The sequence below is a fragment of the Danio rerio genome, chromosome 7, assembly GCF_052040795.2.
Source record: "Danio rerio strain M-AB ecotype USA chromosome 7, GRCz13ab, whole genome shotgun sequence".
NCBI classification, from domain to species: Eukaryota; Metazoa; Chordata; class Actinopteri; order Cypriniformes; family Danionidae; genus Danio; species Danio rerio.
In genome coordinates this window covers 15,438,895-15,458,595 of record NC_141027.1, presented here as the reverse complement: position 1 = coordinate 15,458,595, position 19,701 = coordinate 15,438,895, and the positions used below count along the sequence as shown (strand labels likewise).

Below are 19,701 nucleotides of genomic sequence, written 5' to 3'. Positions count from 1 at the left end.
AGTTCTGTCGACGGGTCTCCTGCTTCAGCAGTTTAACAAGCACTTCAACAAGCCTGTTTTTTCCCCACTTGGCAAGCCAAGCTGACGTGACATGGGGGCGTGGCAGCATCGACGATTCTATTTTTTAATTCGATAATCGAAATTGAGCCTAAATTTCGATCGTGACACCCCTAGTGTGAATTGTCCGTAGTGTATGTGTGTGAATGCAAGAGTCGTATGGACATATCCCAGTGATGGGTTGTAGCTGGAAGGGCATCCGCTGCATAAAACATATACTGGATAAGTTGACGGTTCATTCAGCTGTGGCGACCCCAGATAAATTAAGGGACAAGGCCAAAAGAAAATGAATGAATGTTCTAATAGTCGAGAAATAATCTGCCGACATTTGAAAGTAATGTAATTTAGCTTGCTTAAACCTTTAATAAAAATTTGAATAAAAAAAGGTTGTCAAACTACTTAAGTGCCATGATTTCAGATAATTAGACGTGCTTTTCATGCTCTGTTTTATTTTTAATGCATTAATTTGTATTAAACAGAATTAAGAACGATGCTAACAAAATGGATTCCTCAAGTCTGTAGAGTCTTGTTCTACTGAACACATCACTCATCTGGCACTTCTAGCTCTCCTTATCTAGAGTAAACAATAAAATATATTTACATTTTCATTTTCGATCCAGAGTTGTTCTAATAGTCTAAATAATCTGGTTGTGTGGTTTTCCTCTGGGGTCATTTTAGGAAAAAGGCCCAGTGGTTTCTCCTACCATAACAAATAACATTTTTCATTTTGGAATTCGACGCCAGTTTATCAGAAAGTGACAATTTTATTTGCTTTGCACCATTGAATGTTTTATGCAAGATTTCAGTTTTGTGCATCATTTTAATTTGCATCTTTGGATGAAAACATAGATAACGATCACAAACTTAAGTGACTCAACACCTTAGCAACTACTAACAACTCTCGAGCATTGTGGCAGTGAGTTCTCCAATATTTGTTTTAAACTTTAAACAACAGTTAAGAAAACATTACACATTATGGTTCAATTTGAACCAGCAAACCAATTTCAGTGTTGTTCTGTCTAGTCTGCACTTTATGGACTCAGTGCAGATCTTGTGAATTACCGTTTGCAAAAAAGAAAAGAGAAAGAAAGAAAAAAGTGAGAGGCAATAATGCAGCAAATTAAAAACTGCCTAATACCTTGTGGTATTCAGAGCAAGGAAGAAATCTCCAGTTTTGAGTCATAAGACATTGTAATCTATTCGGCTAAAGCGCTTGACATTTCAGTGACATTTTCGCCTGGTCTCCACCCAAAGGTGGTCAACAGAGAGATGAAAGAAAGCATTCACCTGTCACCTGTGAAAGACCGCTCTGAAATCCCACTACTTCATCAAACCTCGCGGCAGACGTCCAACTCTCTTCTAGCAATGTCCCAAAGCAGATCACGGTAAAGCAGACAGCCAAAACTCCTTTTTTTGTCTCATCAAAGGATGCACAAGACACATTCCAGAGCTGCCTTTCTGGTCTGGAGAGTTTATTTTCACCGAAGAGCCCCTAAGACTGTATCCAACTTCTAACTTGCATGACAACAGCAAACCTCTTAACAAACAATGGGAATGAGTTATTTACATGCCAATTAAGCATCTTAATATTTTGCGTCTTTTTTCCAGATGCAAATCTTGCGGTGTAAAGCAAAAAAAAAAAAAAAAAAAAACCCTATTGAAAGGCATCATATTGCACTGACGCATCGGTTACTGAGATAAGCATTCAATACGGGTGACATTTACAGCTTCAGGGTCAGTCTTATGATCAAACTGTAGCTAACAAGGTATGGAAAAGGTCATGTTTGTGTTTGCTAGTTCCTGCGAAGTATCGCATGCGTGTGAGAAGCTTTTAATAATGTTTGCTTTCTTGTTACTGGATCTTGTTTTTCCTTAGAATCTTAACAAATATTCATTCACAAAATACAGTAGTCAACATAGGGCTGGGCGATATGGGCAAAATATCATATCCCGGTATTTTTAGGAGGAATGACGATATACGATACAGGGCTCGAAATTAACTTTTTTACTTGGTAGCACCGGTGCTCCCAACTTCAAATATTTAGGAGCACCAGTAAAAATTTAGGAGCACCCACCAAAAATAAATGAGCACCGCTGCAATTTTTTTTTTAAGGGATTTATTGTATTTTAGAACAACATCAATAGGACTGACAAAAACCAGAAACAACTATCTAACTAATGCTGTGATGACTTGATATTTGTGTGCAATAATTCCAAAATGAATGTCTAATAATTATAGAATATTAATAATGATGAAAATGACAATAATAGTAACAATGAATTACATTTCTCATTATGATGCTGCCTTGAACGTGCTTGAATGTAGGTTATCTGCTATAAAAAGTCAGTTACTTTATGAAAAATAAATGTATAGTTTGCATCAAACAAAAATGAAGCATTGCAGTAAGAAATATTTATTTTGCACTGCTGTTTTATATGAATGTCAATTTAATAAATAACATTTCTGCTACAAAACGAACAAAAGATTATAATAAATAATTCAATTCAATGCTGAAAGCTGCAAAGCAGTCATCATTAAATAAATAAAAAAATAATATACACCTAAAAAAAAAAAAAAGAATAGACAAAAGAAAGTAAAGTCTCACTTCTATCACTCTTTAAAAGTTTTGGTTCAGTTTGTGTCAATTTAAAGGTTCAGTCTGAGCTGATCTTCATTTTTCTGTCTTAGTGGAAAGCAGGCGAGTCAGCCGACCCAATTTATAATGAGCCGCAGTTTCAGAGTAAACTTAGTAAAGGCGAGCTTCTTTGGCGATGATGTGTTCAGTATTAGATTTGACTTTTAGCGGACATTTGCGCTGAACACGCAGTGAAAGCAACGCATCGAGATTCGGGCACCTTCTCCGAAAAGCACGTACTCGATTGATCTCAGCTGGCGGATCAATATCCACCACGTATCATGATCGCTCTCATCTGCGCCCTCAATTTTAGGTGGGGTTTGCAAACCTGCATGCTTTAAGTTTTCACTCTTCAGCCGTTTGTATTTCCCGTGGTCATTAAAGCTCCTTCTCCGTCATCTGACAGCGGAATACCGTGAGTGAATGACATCTAATATGAACCAATATAGCGGCAGGGAAGAGCGATTCAGCACGTTTTTACAAAAAAATCTAAACAGGTTGCACTACAACCATTTTCTGCAGTCGCACTAATGCTCCAAAATATATTATGAGGTCGCATAGATTAATTTTCGGGCGCATATGCGACAAAAATGGTCGCAATTTCGAGCCCTGCAATATATATCTGGTATTTTCCCAAAACTGGTTACTTGAGAGTTAAAGCCTTCATTAAGACTTTATTAAACATTTTTTTGAGCAAAATATTATTCAAACACAGAGGTTTCCCTCTTTACTCAAAAAATAACAGCTGCACAAAATCTTTAAATAAAATACAGTACAGGGGTTTCTCCTGCTTAAAACTACAAGTTGCACAACATATTAAATTATAAACAAAATCTTTGATAAATAAATACAGTACAGGGTTTTTCCTGCTTAACACTATACACAGCACTACTGTGCTGCTGTGCAAATAACAAAGTAAACAGAACAATAAAAAAGAACGTAGCTACATCATCAGGGCAAAAAAAGGAACACTTAAATTAGGGTTGGGCCGATAGACAACGCCATCATCTATCGCCAATGGCCGACAGACTTCCCGATGCTGAGGCCGCATTGCGATCCATCGCCCCGCCCCACATTTAAATTGATATATAACTTATTATTTGCATGTCATCTTAATAGCAATAGCAGTCTTTTCATGAGTTCGAACCTGACCAGAGTCATTTTTAATTTTAATTTTTATTGTTAAGACATATCAGTGTTTCCTCTAGGATTTTTTCCAGCTGTGGCGGCAGACTCTGTTGGCCATTTTACACAGATCTACCCCTACATGTGGCGTTGTTTCATTGACAAATGTAATGGCCACAGTATTAAGTCGAGATCGCATTCATGTAATAGCCTTTGAGCATGTCAATATCGTTTGAGCACTGATTTCCTCTGTTCGTGCACAAAACTTCTTGCGCACCCTCAAATATATGGTGCTCAAGTGCAGATTTTCTTGTGCGCCCTCAAATAAACACGGCTGAAGTGTGATTTAGTGCGTTTATGTACCGAGTATGTCTCAAACATTTATTAGATTTGTTAGGAATATTTATGAATGTCTCCGATAGACTTGCGGAGCAGACCGCGGCATTAATGCACCCCGAAGTAAAGTGAAACGGCTATAAACTCCAGCAAGAGCCACAGACCTTTATCTATAAATAAAGTATAATTATGGAAACTGTTCATCATAACTGAAAGCTACGCCATGTTTGCTGCTCTCACGCATCATGCATCTGTCAGTCAGTCAGTCAGTCAGTCAGCACGTCACCTTAAAGGCTTAAACAGCACGCACAGTACTACTACGGTCACAGAATAGCTTGCTCTGTTATTATTCACTTACCTTTTTATACATTTTCGGTGCAATTTTAACCCGCAATTTAAAAAATGATTGAATATTTTGAATAAGAAGCTGTAATGTAGCCATGGCGGGATGAATTTTAATGTGGCATCTCTCGTAGTCAAACAGACAAAAGCTAACCGACATTCATACTAATTACAATCCAAAGTATTGCACTAGACCATTCTTTAGATGAGCAGAACGGAGCTCTTGCATTCAGTCACGTTACAGATCTGTCAAGTTTCTCTTGTATCAAGCCATTTTCATTGATGATATCGAAGGGATAGTTCAACCAAAATTATTTCTTCATCTTTTACTTGATTTAAACCTTTATGAGTTTATAAAAAAAAAAATCTTTAAAATAAGATATTTTGAAAAATGTTGCAAACCTGTAACCACTGACTCCATACTATTTGTTGTGTCCTATAATTGAAGTCAATTGTTACATCTTTCTTTAAAATAAAGAAGAGGGGGGGGGGTATTCCTTTAACAATACTGGACAGGTAAACACCCTAGTGACTATTTAGCAAAACACCACTCCAAACACCTTAGCATGCTAATAGCAATACCTTGCCACAAAGAGTTTTGAGCAGAACCTACTCAGCAACATTATGATAACGCTACGATATTTGCATCTCAACTCGCGCTGAACTGTTAAGTAGTCTATCTGATGTGGGCTCTTTCCTGTGTGCAGACATTTGCAGTAGGCTCCATATACTCTAAATGTAGCTGAAATGCAAAGTACAAGGCTGGTGAACAACAAGTCCTGACTGGGTAATTAAAGAGCTGGGAAGAGAGAAAAAAAGCAAAGGCAGACTGACTGGAAACCACTACCAGCCCTTGAAGAAACATCTGTGTTAAAGGAAAACAAGGTAATTATATGGAAAGAGGGAGGAACTGCTGAAGTATTTAGCCTTCAGAGAGAGGCGCTTTGTCTGCCACTGCAGCATCCTTGTGTCCAAAAAGACCACAATAGTGGAAAACTACAACCAGATCTCTCCAAATATACGTATTTTACATCTTTCTTTCACCTCGTGAAAAAAAGCTCTCCAGCCATTTTGCTGGTTTTTATCCGGCACACTACCATTGTCGGAAATTTCCGCATTCCAAGGACACTTCCGGACACAACTTTGTTGTGGACGAGGACATTATCTTCAAAGCCCAGCGCAAGCGAAGCCCCCCGCAAAGATCAGACTCCATTTTTCATTGTGAACGTGAGCCAAAAGGAAAAGAAATGAACGTACACAAAACACACCCTGCAGCAAACTTGCACTTTCTTCTTCCCTGTCATACATGAACCAGTCAATATGAAAAGTAATGGTAGGTAGGGTTGGGCGATGTCGAACAATTGGGCATCGTACAATGTCTAATGTGAAACATCGCGATGAACAATGGCATCGTCGTCATAGGCGGTGGTAAATGAATCATTTATGAATTATTAACTCATTCATAACAAATTAACTATTTGTAGCCTACCGTTTCAACAACCTGACCCGCATGGTCTTTGTTTTACAAAAACCAAATCATAAACAAATAAAGATAAGTTACACACAAATTTCCACCTGTCAATCACTTTTTTTCCGCAGGACTCTCGCATAAATAGGCAGAGTGATCTGTGTCGTTAAAATGGCGTCAACAAATTTGTTCGGTAAAAAAGGTGCACAACCAACAGCAACCAACCAACAGTATGAGGTTTTTTTTTCGCAAAAATGACTAAGTACAAGCGTGAAAGCGAAACATTGAAACAGTGTTCTGACGCTGTGACACATTACCTGATGTATTCAAAAGACAGAAGAGTTGTTAGATAGAACCAAGATTATTTAAATATCACGTTTAACAACTATAGTGAGACACGATCCAGCGGTACATCCTTGATAACTGTCCGACGTGCACTGCTCTCTGGGGTTTTTTGCTCAAAGCACCCACTGGCTGCTGGAGCACAGACGCACACATGTGCTGCACCGGATGACCGTGTGTGTGTGGTCACGTGATGTGTGTTTTCAGCAGTATAGTGTGGAAGGAGGGCTTTTCAAAAATGCTAGATGAAACACCAGTGTTGTTGTGTACTTATATTTTTTGAGAGGCTCTGTAACCGCGCAAAGGCTGCGCCGCACCACACCCGTGCACTTGACGCAGAAGCATACATCAGCCTTAAGAAACTGCAAGTTGCAATCCACAACTTACTCTGTAACCAACTTACAATTTTAATCAATTGCGACCATCTGAAAACATTACTGCAAAGATATAAGGTAGAGGCTCAACCACTAGTTAAGAAGACAACAAGCAGAACAATCTATATGTATTTATATATGCAATATCCATTCTAAAACTAAATCCATTCTAATTCTAAATCCATAACTAAAAACCAATCTATATCACCGGTGCCCCACATAGAAGGCAAAGTGTAAATAAAAGATCCCAGCAACTCTTAAATATTAGAAGACACCCATTAACTGACCTTTTTGGCAATGGTTGGAGGTCCAGCATCTCGTGCACTGAGAGTTGTCCTCCATGATTCCCGGACAAACATTTCCGCACTCCTTGGACTGCTTATTTCCATCAATAAAGTTGTTCAACTCAGCATCCAAAATGAGAGACCAGTCCACTGAATCCAAGTAGCAGAGCTCGGGATTCTTCTCGATCCGTATTGCACCCCGTGTGATATTCCGCAGATTGTAGAGGCCGATGTCCTTCAGGCTGGTCAACTCAAATATGACCAGGGCGTAGTTGTAGAACAAGTTGCGGCCACGGATCACAGCCAAGTTCGGAAAGAGGGTGCTGAGGCTTTCCAGTCCTGAGACACGGAAGAGGAGAAGGTAATCCGTAATCATGGTCAGTTTGGGGAAGCTGAGGGTGCGGAAGACCTCCTGATTGTTACTGTTTTTATCGCCGATGAGGAGGATCTGCAGGTATCCCTCAATCACAGTACAGTTTTCCAGCCGCTTGAAATTACCGATGTCGTTGCCAATATCAATGCCTGGACCACAGACTGAAACAAGAACAACAAAACAAATTGTCAGATGACATGTGAAATGTGTGATATTCAACCACCTAATGTAGCAATGCTTTTGAGAGAATCGTAGTGATGGATTGACCTTTAATATTTGAATTAATAGTATGATAATTCATGGCAAGTTGCACAATTTGCAGACTAAAATAAAACCCCAGGTGATTTTTATTCTGTTGTGGATCTTATTCATTGTAGATGCAATATTTAATTTAATATGCATGGGAAGTAAATCTGTGGGGACTTTCTAACATGCGCATTAAATCAGCTGTACTTCTGCTTTAAAATGACGGTTAATCCGAAAATATGTTGTTCCAAATCTGTATTGCTTTCATTCTTCACTGCAACACAAAACTTTCTCCAACTGTCTTCAGTGTGTAAAGATCCAATGACTAAAAAAGGCCAGAGTAAATTATGCCTATTTGGACGCAAACAGTATGAACGTATTAAATAAAGTTGCAATTTCTACATAAAATGAAATTCAAGTGACCTCTGAGCATTAAATAGTCTTGTGTAAAAACAGCTAAAGTCTATAATATATTTTACCTTTTACTTGCAATCTAAATACTCTACGCTTGTAACCGTGCATTTGTTGTACGTAAATTTACATTGTACATTTAATTTTTGTGTAATAATTAGCTCATCCACAAAGTAGCAGCAGTGCATTGGAGACAGTAGCCGAATTTCCACTATCGCGGCTAAAGCGAAGCCAAGCCCAGTCGCATTTTCACTGTAATTTCAGGGGGCTCATCAGGCCAAAGCGGGGCTTCCTTGGGGCCAGCGGCCCGTCAAATACCTTGAAAGGGCCAGCTGAGAGTGAAAGGAGAGGCGGAGTTTGCCCGAGTCTGGTAAAGATGGCGTACCACCATTACACTAGTTTTCCGATCGCACAAGAGTACATGCGCCAAACAAATAAATAAATAAATTAATTAATAAAAAAAAAAAACACTTTATAGGCTCGGGGTCTTTTGCTGAAGATCGGCCTTATGTAACCCTTTTAAATGTATGGGTGTTGCATGAAATATATGTCAAGTTTAAAAGGTGTGTTTGTGCACACAGCCTAGGGAAAAATTATTATGTTTAGGTCTCTCCGGAGCAATTGGGTAGAATGTTTGACGTGGTTTATTAAAACGAAGATGCTATGAAACAAATTTTATACCGAGTTCATACCAGAAAATTTCTGTGGTTTTATTTTATGGATGGTGCGCTCGGCCATCCCTCCGCCAGTGCCGAGACCACTCGATGCACGATGCCAACAGTAGGTCAGCGGATAAACAAACATAACGAATGGAAATACATAGACCGGTGTGTGTATAGACATATAATGTAATGCTGTGCACTTGTTTGTTTCGTTTGTATATATTTTAATAGTTTCGTGATGATGCGATGGTGTGCATTATCTGCCTGATTCTGATAACGATTCCGATAACGATTATTGATATAGTCTCAGACCGTTACTGTTACTATTTTCAATTATTTTAGCCAAAAAGAAAATAAAAGTTGATCTTAATTACTGTTGAGCTTTACAGCAGTTTACAAATACCTGTAGGCAAACAGAAGTAGGTGTATAAAATAGGAAAATATAAAAACCTAAATACGATGCAACGGTCTGTGAGTTGGACGGCATGTTTTGTTGGTAAATGTTTTATTATAGAACTAATTTTGTTCACTTTTACACTATGCATATGTTGCCTTTACACTCATGTCACTTAGACTCAATCCTAATTCAACCCTTAGCCCTTCCCCTTACCCAAATCTCTTTAGCTTGAAGCCGTAGGGCTAAGGGGAAAGGCTAGATAGCTAGATGAAAGATTTTTCAGGACAAACTCGAAACCAAGGGGTATGAAAATTTTATAACGAACGTTTTTGGCATTTGTGTTTTACCCTCATACTTTTTTTAAAAACGCAAAATTTTGCTATCTATAATCCATAATAATAACTCCTGTGTGGTACATACTTTCACATCTGACACTCAAATCCCCTGTCAGAAATGTCTAGTAGCTGTGAATGAGCTTTACAGTGTCTGCTATAACGTTAATGTTGTTTTCGTGTGTTTACGTAGATGAATATGGCCAGGGTGTAAATGGACAGTTACGAGCTTATTGCCACATTATATCGTTATGATAACATGATATATGCCTTTAGTGATCTCCTGAAGATAAATACCAAAAAATAACACGACTAGAATAACTACAGCAATCACGATCGTCAATCTCATATGAAGCAAGAGATTGCGATGTCACACGATGACGCACTTCCCCTTCACACTCTGTTTCAAGGGCCTAAGGGAAGAGGAAGGAGTAGGGGTACAAAAATAGAATTGGGATTGGACCTTAGTTTTGTTACATCAGCCCACACTTGACTGTTTCAACCTAGCCCCATGACAGATTGTCACACATAAACACACTCAGAACATGCACAACCCACATAAAGACATCATTCAGGGATGTGAAATAATAAGCAGCAGCTTCTAGGTTGATGTTAATATTGATAAATACAGAGACAAAGCAGGGTGTAGTATACGTTGGCCTTTAATGCCATGTCAGAAGCTTTTCTCTGTCATATTAGCAATGTAAATTTGAGGTGTTTGTCCCATTTAAGCCACGATTTCTAATTTTGTTTTACACTAAAAAAGGTTTGAATTACAATAATGTGAGTAACTGATAACAATTTAGCAGATGCACAATAACATTGAACAAATGCAAAAATAAGACACCAAATGAACATGCTAGACTGTCAACACAATGAGACATGTGCAAAATTTGAACCAACAGCAATTTTTGTTTCAGCCACTGACACTGCCGTGAGCCACAAGGGAGTCAAATTCTTGCGTTTTTATGACAGGTATCCTGACATGGCCATTCCTGCTTTCACTACCACCCATTAAGCTGTTTATTTTCCACGGGATGATTTACCCACAGGCTAATTGCAAAGAAAAAATCCTAAAACACTTAGGCCGAGCTAAAAAAATGAATCCTGGAAAATGCAATAGATAATAATGGAGCTTTTGAATTATGCAGCTTAAATGAAACTTTAAAAGATAACGTTACCCCAGAGTTCACAACCTTTTCAATCTCTTGCTCATTCCACTTGTTTTAAAGGTACTCTTTTCTTTAATAGCCATCCTTAAATTGCGATTCTAACAAGAATGCATTGGTGCATCATATCCATTATGCCAGAAACCAGAATTAACCAAGGCAAAAAACAAGCATCTTTCACAGCCCTGAAAGACAGACAGCACCCGGCCTGTCTGCGGACTCTAACATTTTCACACTGCTGAGTAAACAGCGCTATCTTTATTGCTTTGATGGCTCTCCAAATCTCATGTTTACATTTGATAACCCAATTCCAGCCAGCCATTGCGAACTCTCGTAGGTAGCAGAGTGGAGGCATTTGGAAATGAGGTCATAAACTGATGTCATTGTTTAGAAATGAAGCAGGGAACGAAAAACTTTAACCCAAGCTAGTAAATCCTCACACTTCAGATTTTACAACAAAACAGATTGCGACAGAGCATGTTCATATGGACACAGAAACAAAACTAGACATCTTTGCTCACAGAACGTTAAAGTACTTTGATAGACTTACTTTATTTATTTAAATTATAAAAGTTTATGTTTGCAAGCATCTTCGGGGGTTCTGGTAACTAAGAAGGTGCTGTTTATGCATTTCAAATAATGACAATATTATTTTTAGTTCATTCAGTGTAACAAAAGTTTAACCATAAAAATAAACCATTAAAAAATCTTCAGTCATCCAGAATAAGAGTTATTTGATGATTATTTAAGGATTACAGTTAGGCCTGTCACAATAATCAATATATAGACTTCGCACCATACATGGGCATGTCCTCAATAACTTTTTGCAATGCAACATACATCGCCCAACGCCCATACATAAAAACCAATTCTAACTATATTTTAGCTGATTGTACTGCCTCTTTTAGAGGTGTCAGTGTCAGTATGGTTAACACTGTAGTATTTACTACACTCATGTGGGTGCCTGACGACTAAAAATAGATCTGTTACCAGTTCTTTTTACCTTAGACATTTTTGTTAACATTTATTATTATTATTATTTATTTGTTTGTTTGTTTAGGATATCTGTCTTCACATTCTGATTCCAATGCCTAATTATTAAATTGAAAAAACGACTGTAATTATGAAATAGTTTTAAGTATATAATCATATGTGTTCTTTGGAAGAGTGTACTTGCATTATGATGATACTATAGTGGCAAAATTGTCCTAAAATTACAATAATATATTTTAATCGCAATAAATTGTGTTGCTATACATTGTACCACACAAAATAAACATTGTGACAGGTCTGATTACAGTGCAGCCCAAAAACTAGAGATGCACCAAAATGAAAATTCTGGGTCGAAACTAAAAAATTCTAAAAGCACTCTAAACTGGCTAAAAACGGACTCCAAACAATGGTAATTTTTTTTATTTTTTATTAAATATTATAATTTTGTAGGACTTTTTAAACTTGAACCCAATAACCTGGATTATACTGACTTAAAACAAACAAGTAATATAGCCACATTTTATTGACAGTGAACGAGTGGAGAGTCATCATTTTACAGGTTTTTGTTATAGGTATTGTAGTAGGAATAAATACTACAAAGAAACATTGTGTCAGCATGTTATTTGAGAACACTGAAATGAATGCTTTTCATAACGCATCGCTTTCTGTGTCAGATGTGAAAGCCGCTTCACTCAAAAAAATATATTTATTCATATGATAGAGGGTGCTGTTGAAATCCATTCATACATTTTCTTCAATCAGTTTCATCCTTTAGTCCCATAATACAAAGTTTACAACTATATTAACTAACAAAAGCAGGTTCTTTTATGACATCAAGTTACAATTTTCAGAACCAAAACAGCATAAGCATAGCATTTGCTCTAAAGCATTCCTTTCATAAATTCTTGGCCAAAAACCAAAATGCTATTTCCAGCTGATAATTTTCAGCAGACAAATATTCGGTGCATCCTTTTATACCTTGCAACTATCCTTCAAAGCACTAGGTTTAACCAATTAGTCAGCACGAAAGTTATACTACTTAAAATATATATACTATTTATTAATGCTGCACGACTAATCGAAAAAAGATCACGATCTCGATTCGACCCTACACACGATCCTAATTCAGCTTTTTCTATGATACAGCCAATTCGATTTTCAAGGTCAGGAGAGTAGAAAAGGTGGCCCACAAGTCTTCACAGCAACATTGACACTGTCAAATGGTGTTAAAAGTGTCACATACTGTATTTATAAGGTATAAATCACCCAAAATGTAATTTCTGTCCTCATGTAATGATGTATTCACGGTTGCGAAATCACATGTGAGCTGACGCACTGTCTGTTTACTGCCGAGAATGCACATGCATGCACTAAAATGACGTCTGCTTCAGTGAACATAACCTGCATATGCTGTGAATAATGAAGTTGTAAATAACGTTCCATAACGAGCCATTTGGTTTGATTTGCATGTATATGTTTTTCTCAAAGTGACAGCATCCATGGGCCACACTCTGAAATGAAAGTGAAACCTGTGCGCACATTTATATTAACATATCGAGTTATGATTACAAGCGTTTGATTTTTTTTTCTTTCATAGCAAACAAAAAAAGTGTTGTGCATGAAAATAAATGTTTACTGTGTCAGTATAAAAACCCTAGCCTATAATAGAAATATAATGGTCTAATAGTAACAGATGACAAGAACATGTCTTAAACATAATAAATCAACTTTATAATTATGATGATACATTCTGATGTCATCATTTTACTGTGAATTAACAAACATGACATATTGAAAGTCTGTTCAAATCCTCCATCATACAAAATTTAGCATTTTAAGCAACAGTATACCTACACATAGGCCTAATATTATTGTAGTTTTACCATGTGTTTGAGAATTAACAATAATAATAGGCTAATCATATTAACTTTTATTTTACATACACAGAATTGTGAGAAAGAATCTTGATTTTAAGCAAAAAAAAAAAGGTGATTCACATTTTTGCCAGAATCGTGCAGCATTACTATTTATATCATAGCGGGGTGCTGTTGAAATCAATTCACAGACTTTCTTAAATCAGTTTCACACTTTAATCTCATAACACAAAGTTTACAACTATATCAATTATCAACTAACGAAAACAAGTTCTTTATAACATCAAGTCACAATTTGTAGAACTAAAACAGCAAACATAATAATAGCTGTAAAAGCATTCCATGCAAAAAATTATCGGTCAAAAAAACAAAAATGCTAATTTCAGCTAATAATTTTCACCAGCCAAATATTCGGTGCATCCCTTTATACTTTGCAACTATTCTTCAAACCGCTAGGCTTAACCAATTTGTCACCACAAAGGTTACAATACCTAAAAATATATACATCAAGTCACAATTTCTAGAACTAAAACACCATATATGTAAAATTAGCTCTAAAACATTCCATTACATCTATTACAATGTCGGAAATCAGCATTAAACTGTAGTATTAAACAATCTCAAACTAACTATAAGATAAATAAACTAAAAAAAAAGGCAAATCAACAAATAAGTCAATGAGTTGATGTCAAGATAATTTATCCAGTTGGTCCACATTCATGCTCCACTGGGACTCTTTAACCGTTCAGTGCCAACACAGACAGGTTATACTTAGGATTTCCACCGAGAACCTCGTCTGCCTCACTACCTCACTGCCCTGCAACCGCTGGGGTTAACAGTAAAACCCAATTACACAGACTTCACAAACTCCTCACTCTTCTAATCAACAGAACCAGGTCTGTTTTGCTAGAGCGGCTGTTTTTACATGCTCTATTTTAAAGGCAGATTTTTTTTCACCCCTCTCTCTCTTGATGAAACGGATGAATCAAGGGGTCTTATTTGCAGTTTACTTGGAAACATGGAAATTTTGCGGTGGTCAAACTTGAAGCTGTTTTTCATTTTTATGCAAACTTCCTGAGTTGTTGAATTCAAAAAGACTGAATAATGATTGCTTTTTTTCTCTCGTGCATATGACAGACATGCATAAATGAGCCAAATTTGATTAAAATGAATTTGCATTGTAAACGTGGGATAAAGACTAATATTAAAAATGACTTTCAGCATGTTCGCATGCAGTGGCTAATACTTCAAAGCCACCATGCAAGCCCAAAATGGCATCAACAACATGAGACATACAGTTACAAGTAAACAAACATCCCCCATACTAGCACGTCAGCGTTACTCCGTCATGTGCTGTCTTCCAAAATCACTTTTGTTTACTGGCAACCACATCTCAGCGTCCCAACCTATCGTACTAAACAAATAGAGACCTGATAGTAATCTCGCTAACTGTAACCACATAACAACAATACAATCCTGTTGATTGATAACCAAAAACATCTACATTAATCTAAGACTATTCCATAAGATCTCACAATGAAAAAAAATAAGCAACTTATCTAATCTATTATGTACTCTATTTACAGTAAGCAGTAGCGAGACTGCACAGGTTGTATTTAGACCACAGTAAATGTGTGGACATGTGTGAAATCCATTCCTTGAGACCACAAGAAGGTTACCAAAACATTACTAAAGCGTTAAAAATTAGAACTTTAAATATGTATTGAGTAATAAAAAAAATATGAATATGCATGGAGAAGGCTACCAAAACATTACCAAAGCATTAAAAATTATAACTTGAAATATGCATTGAGTTATAAAGACTATGAATATGCCTTGAGAACGTTACCTAAAACATTACCAAAGCATTAAACACTAGAACTTGAAATATGCATTGAGTTATAAAGACTATGAATATGCCTTGAGAACGTTACCTAAAACATTACCAAAGCATTAAACATTAGAACTTGAAATATGCATTGAGTTATAAAAACTATGAACATGCATCAAGAAGGTTACCGAAACACTATCAAAGCGATAAAAATTGTAACTTGAAATATGCACTGTTATAAAGACTACAAACATGCATTGAGAAGGTAACCAAAACATTACCAAAGCGTTAAAAATGAGAACTTGACATACTTATAAAGACTATATGAATTAGGCATGGTACGATAACAGTTTTCAAGGTATACCATGGTTTGGAAAGGTCAAGGTTCTAAAACCACCAAAATTTTCTGTAATACCGTTCCTAAGGTATATGTAAGATTTTTCTGTTTACGTTTTTTTACGCAGAAAAGATATCCAAAAATACTGTTTTAAATTGAAAAGAAATCTGTTTTTGAAACTAATAAAGTTTCTGTTTCTTTATTAGTTTCTAATAAAGTTTCTGTTTCTCAAAATAAAATATATTGTGTTCAAAGAGAAAAAAATATTTAGTTTTTTACCCAGACTTTAAAAAGAATATATTTTACAGCAGTAATCACAATACCGTGAAACCGTGATATACTTATCCAAGGTTATCATACTGTCAGAATCTTATACCGGCCCATGCCTACTACGAATATGTATATATATATATATATATATATATATATATATATATATTACTAATGCTTTCCTTCTTAGACTTTACATGCCTGAAACTTGTCTATAGCACTTATTCATTGTTGCTCTTAAAGTTGTGTAAATTGCTTCCTTGCCCTCATTTGTAAGTCGCCTTGGATAAAATCGTCTGCTAAATGACTAAAAGTAAATGTAAACATTACCAAAGTGTTTAAAACTTGAACTTGAAATATGCATTGAGTAATAAAAACTTTATTCATTAAGAAAGTTACCAAAACATTACCAAAGCGTTAAAAATTACAACTTGAATTATGCATTGAGTTATAGACTAAGAATATGCATTGAGAGTGTTAAAAAAAATTACCAAAGCGTTAAAAATTAGAACTTGAAACATGCATTGAGTTGTAAGGGCTATGCATATTACTAATGCATTAAAAACTAGATCTTGAAACATTGAATTATAAAGGCTATGATTATGCATTAAGTTATAAAAACTATGAATATATAACTTGAAATAGGCATTGAGTTATAAAGACTACAAATATGCATCAAGAAGGTTACAAAAACATTACCAAAGCGCTAAAAATAGAACTTGAAACATTGAATTATAAAGACTACACTGTAAAACCCAACAGTCAACTTTATCAAATGAATTTAATTGTAGTTAACTCAAAATTTGCGGAAAGAAAATTCTACTCATTTGAAGAGTTTTGAACTCAGTGTTGAAAGTAATGAGTTATTAAATACCTCATTACTTTAACTCAAACAGAGTAAGTTCACAGTACCCATTGTATAGATTAGTTGTTTTTTTTAACTCAAGTGGTTTGTTGCAATCGCTTTCCTAAAATGTTTAAGTTGCCTTAACTTATTAGGTTTTACAGTACTCAGTTGGTTTGAGTTCTCTTCATTTATCAGGTTTTACTGTGCTCAAATTGCTTCATTAACTCAAATGGATTAAGTTCACAGTACTCATTAGGATTAGTTTTTGAACTTAAACGGTTTGTTGCAATCCTCAAATGGTTTGAGTTACTTTAACTTTTTGGGTTTTACAGTGTATGCATAAAGAATGTTACCAAAACATTACCAAAGCATTAAAAATCAGAACTTAAAATATGCATTGAGTTATAAAGACTATGAATATGCATCAAGAAGGTTACCAAAGCATTATAAATAAGAACTTGAAATATGTATCGAGTAATAAAGGTGATGAATATGCATCAAGGTTACCAAAACATTATCAAAGCATTATAAATTAGAACTTGAAATATGCATTGTGTTATAATTTCCTCCACCTTGTATCAAAAAAGAGCCAATTACTGACATATAGATGAACTTAGATAAACAACACTACAGTTTACTTCTAGTGCACTAAAGAACCTGTTGATTTGTAACCTAAAACAGACAGGGCTATCCAAAATTTTAAGCTGCTAACATGATAGTGATAACTCATGCTTGACTTGCGCTCTTCTGCTAAATTTAGATCTGTACCTACAGGTAAACACATTTAAGGTTCAATTCATATACAAGTACAGTAGTAAAATACATACTAAACAAATAAAAACAATTTAAATGGCATAGGTAGCATGAGTTTGTTGTGTTTTTTTTTTACTTTGCATAGCCAAAACACTGAACAGACACTCCTGTTGTGCATAATGTGTGTGTTTGTGTGCGTTCCCATTTCTTTCACTGTATAAAAACCTTAAAGGAAGGGAAAATCAAGCAATTAGGAGAAAAGTAACAGGTTTGAAAACAGCTGGTTGAGAACTGGAACCATAAATCACAAGTGAAAGCTGAAAACATGGGAGATCAGCAGAAATTGAAGAAGGTTTTCTCAGATTAGCAAAAGACTTTGATTTAATGACTTAATGCTTATGCATGTAATATGTATATGCTAAAATAACTTACTTTCTCCATGGCAGAGTGTGGAGAGGACCAGCACCAGACCACTAAACAAGGTCCAATATCGCCTCTGTTTGCTAGACCTCATTCCTGTACAAAGAGAAGGCAAGCACTTGCTTTCTTTAGGGAAAAAAAGTAATAAAAATATTAGAAATTAGGGAGAGACAGCTCAACCCTTTAAAGTAATGATGCTTGACTCCAGAAGTATTCTCAACACAGAAATATGACAAAAGTTGGGGTTTTCCAGCTTAGTTGAAGAGGTGTAAACAAAACACAGTGGAAACACTCAAATAAATCCAATTTCTTCCATTTTTCATGCTGCTTTTTTTTATGACGGGACCCTCCAGACACCTCAGCAGCGCGGTTCTCCAGCACACTCAGCCCGCTCTGCCCTCACCATGAGGCGGATTCACGCGCACTGATTCTCGGGCTCCTTAAATGTGTTTCACGTTATTTCTCGCAGCTTCTCCTCGTCAATATATGTGAATACAACCCAGACAAACACAAAACGCCTTGATAATCCGCATTTCCACGCTCCATGTCGTAGGATAAATTGGGAAAACACGTTGTCGGTCTCCTCACATGCAGGTTTTTTTCTCTCTCAGTAACGTTATCCCAGTGAAACCCGCTTTATATCCGCTCACCAAAACAGTCCGTTCTAGTGTGGGTGATCTTCACCAACCATACACTTCCCAACCAAGGCCTCAAATCGGCGGAGAAACTCAGAAAGATGCCAAAACACTATCCGTACAGGCTTTAAAATGGTCTCTCTCTGCCTCCCACCATCTTCAGTCTGAGATTTCGGAGCTGGATTTTTTGCCTTCGGAAAGCGAAGGACTCACGGAGGATGATGTCTGAAGGATCGGCTTCGTGTTCATTTAGGAGATGTGAAGGATGCAGACTAGATCCTGTAGTCTCTCTCTGTTGAATTGACGCTGTAAACAAGGCTAGATCTCCCTCTCACACACGCGCGCATACACACACGCTCCTGCACTCACACACACATAGTAGGGTAACGTTACGTTGGAAGAAAGGTATGAGGTGGAAGCCGGACTGGATCACTACACATATCCGGAAAGGATCTGGATCTGTTTTATTTTTTTTTTTTTGGCGTCTGCCAGGATTGAGGGAAAAACACTGGAGTGCTGCTGCTGCTGCTGGTGGTGTCTCAATACATTTTGCTTGCTACGAGACAGCTTATTAGTAAAATATTTATTATTGTGTTACAATTATTGTGGGATGTGGCTCAGAAGTTTGCACTGCTGCCTCACAGCAAGAAGGTCAATGTTTCGAGTCCTGGCTGGGTCAGTTGGCATTTCTGTATTGAGTTTGCATGTTCCCCCTGTGTTGGCGTGGTTTACCTCCAGGTGCTCTGGTTTCTCAAACAGTCCAAAGATTAAATTCCAGCACAAAACATATGCTGGAATCGTTGGTGGTTCATTCCACAGTGGTGACCCCTGATAAATAAGGAATTAAGCCGAGGGAAAATTAATAAATGAAGGAACGAATGTGCAACTATTTATTTATTAATTTACAACCACACAGTATAAAGTATTTTCACAATTTCTTTAGTTGTTTTTCACCAACAATTCCAACCAAAGTTTCAAATGTATTGCTATTCTGATTGTGTATACACTGACCGGCCACTTTATTAGGTACACCTTACTAGTACCGGGTTGGACTCCCTATTGCCTTCAGAAGTGGCATAGAATTCACAAGGTACTGAAAATATTCCTCAGAGATTTTGCTCCATATTGACATGATAGCATCACGTAGTCGTTGCAGATTTGTCGGCTGTTCAAGAAACCGTTATTCT

At 36.6% G+C, this 19,701-nt stretch overlaps 1 protein-coding gene across 2 annotated transcripts in view; it reads right to left on the bottom strand.

The window, feature by feature from the left end:
• The window catches only part of igf1rb (insulin-like growth factor 1b receptor), a 153,861-nt gene extending 134,980 nt beyond the window's left edge, over positions 1 to 18,881 (bottom strand). Inside the window, exons 1-2 of one of the 2 annotated variants that reach the window (XM_087258704.1) lie at positions 17,892 to 18,881; positions 6,968 to 7,498 (exon numbers count right to left, since the gene is read on the bottom strand). Coding sequence is in view for 1 of the 2 variants with exons in the window: in NM_152969.1 (NP_694501.1) it covers positions 6,968 to 7,498; positions 17,892 to 17,973 (613 nt within the window). In the remaining variant the exon portion in view is untranslated. 2 annotated transcript variants of the gene reach the window in all.
• Positions 18,882 to 19,701: the final 820 nt, after the last annotated feature.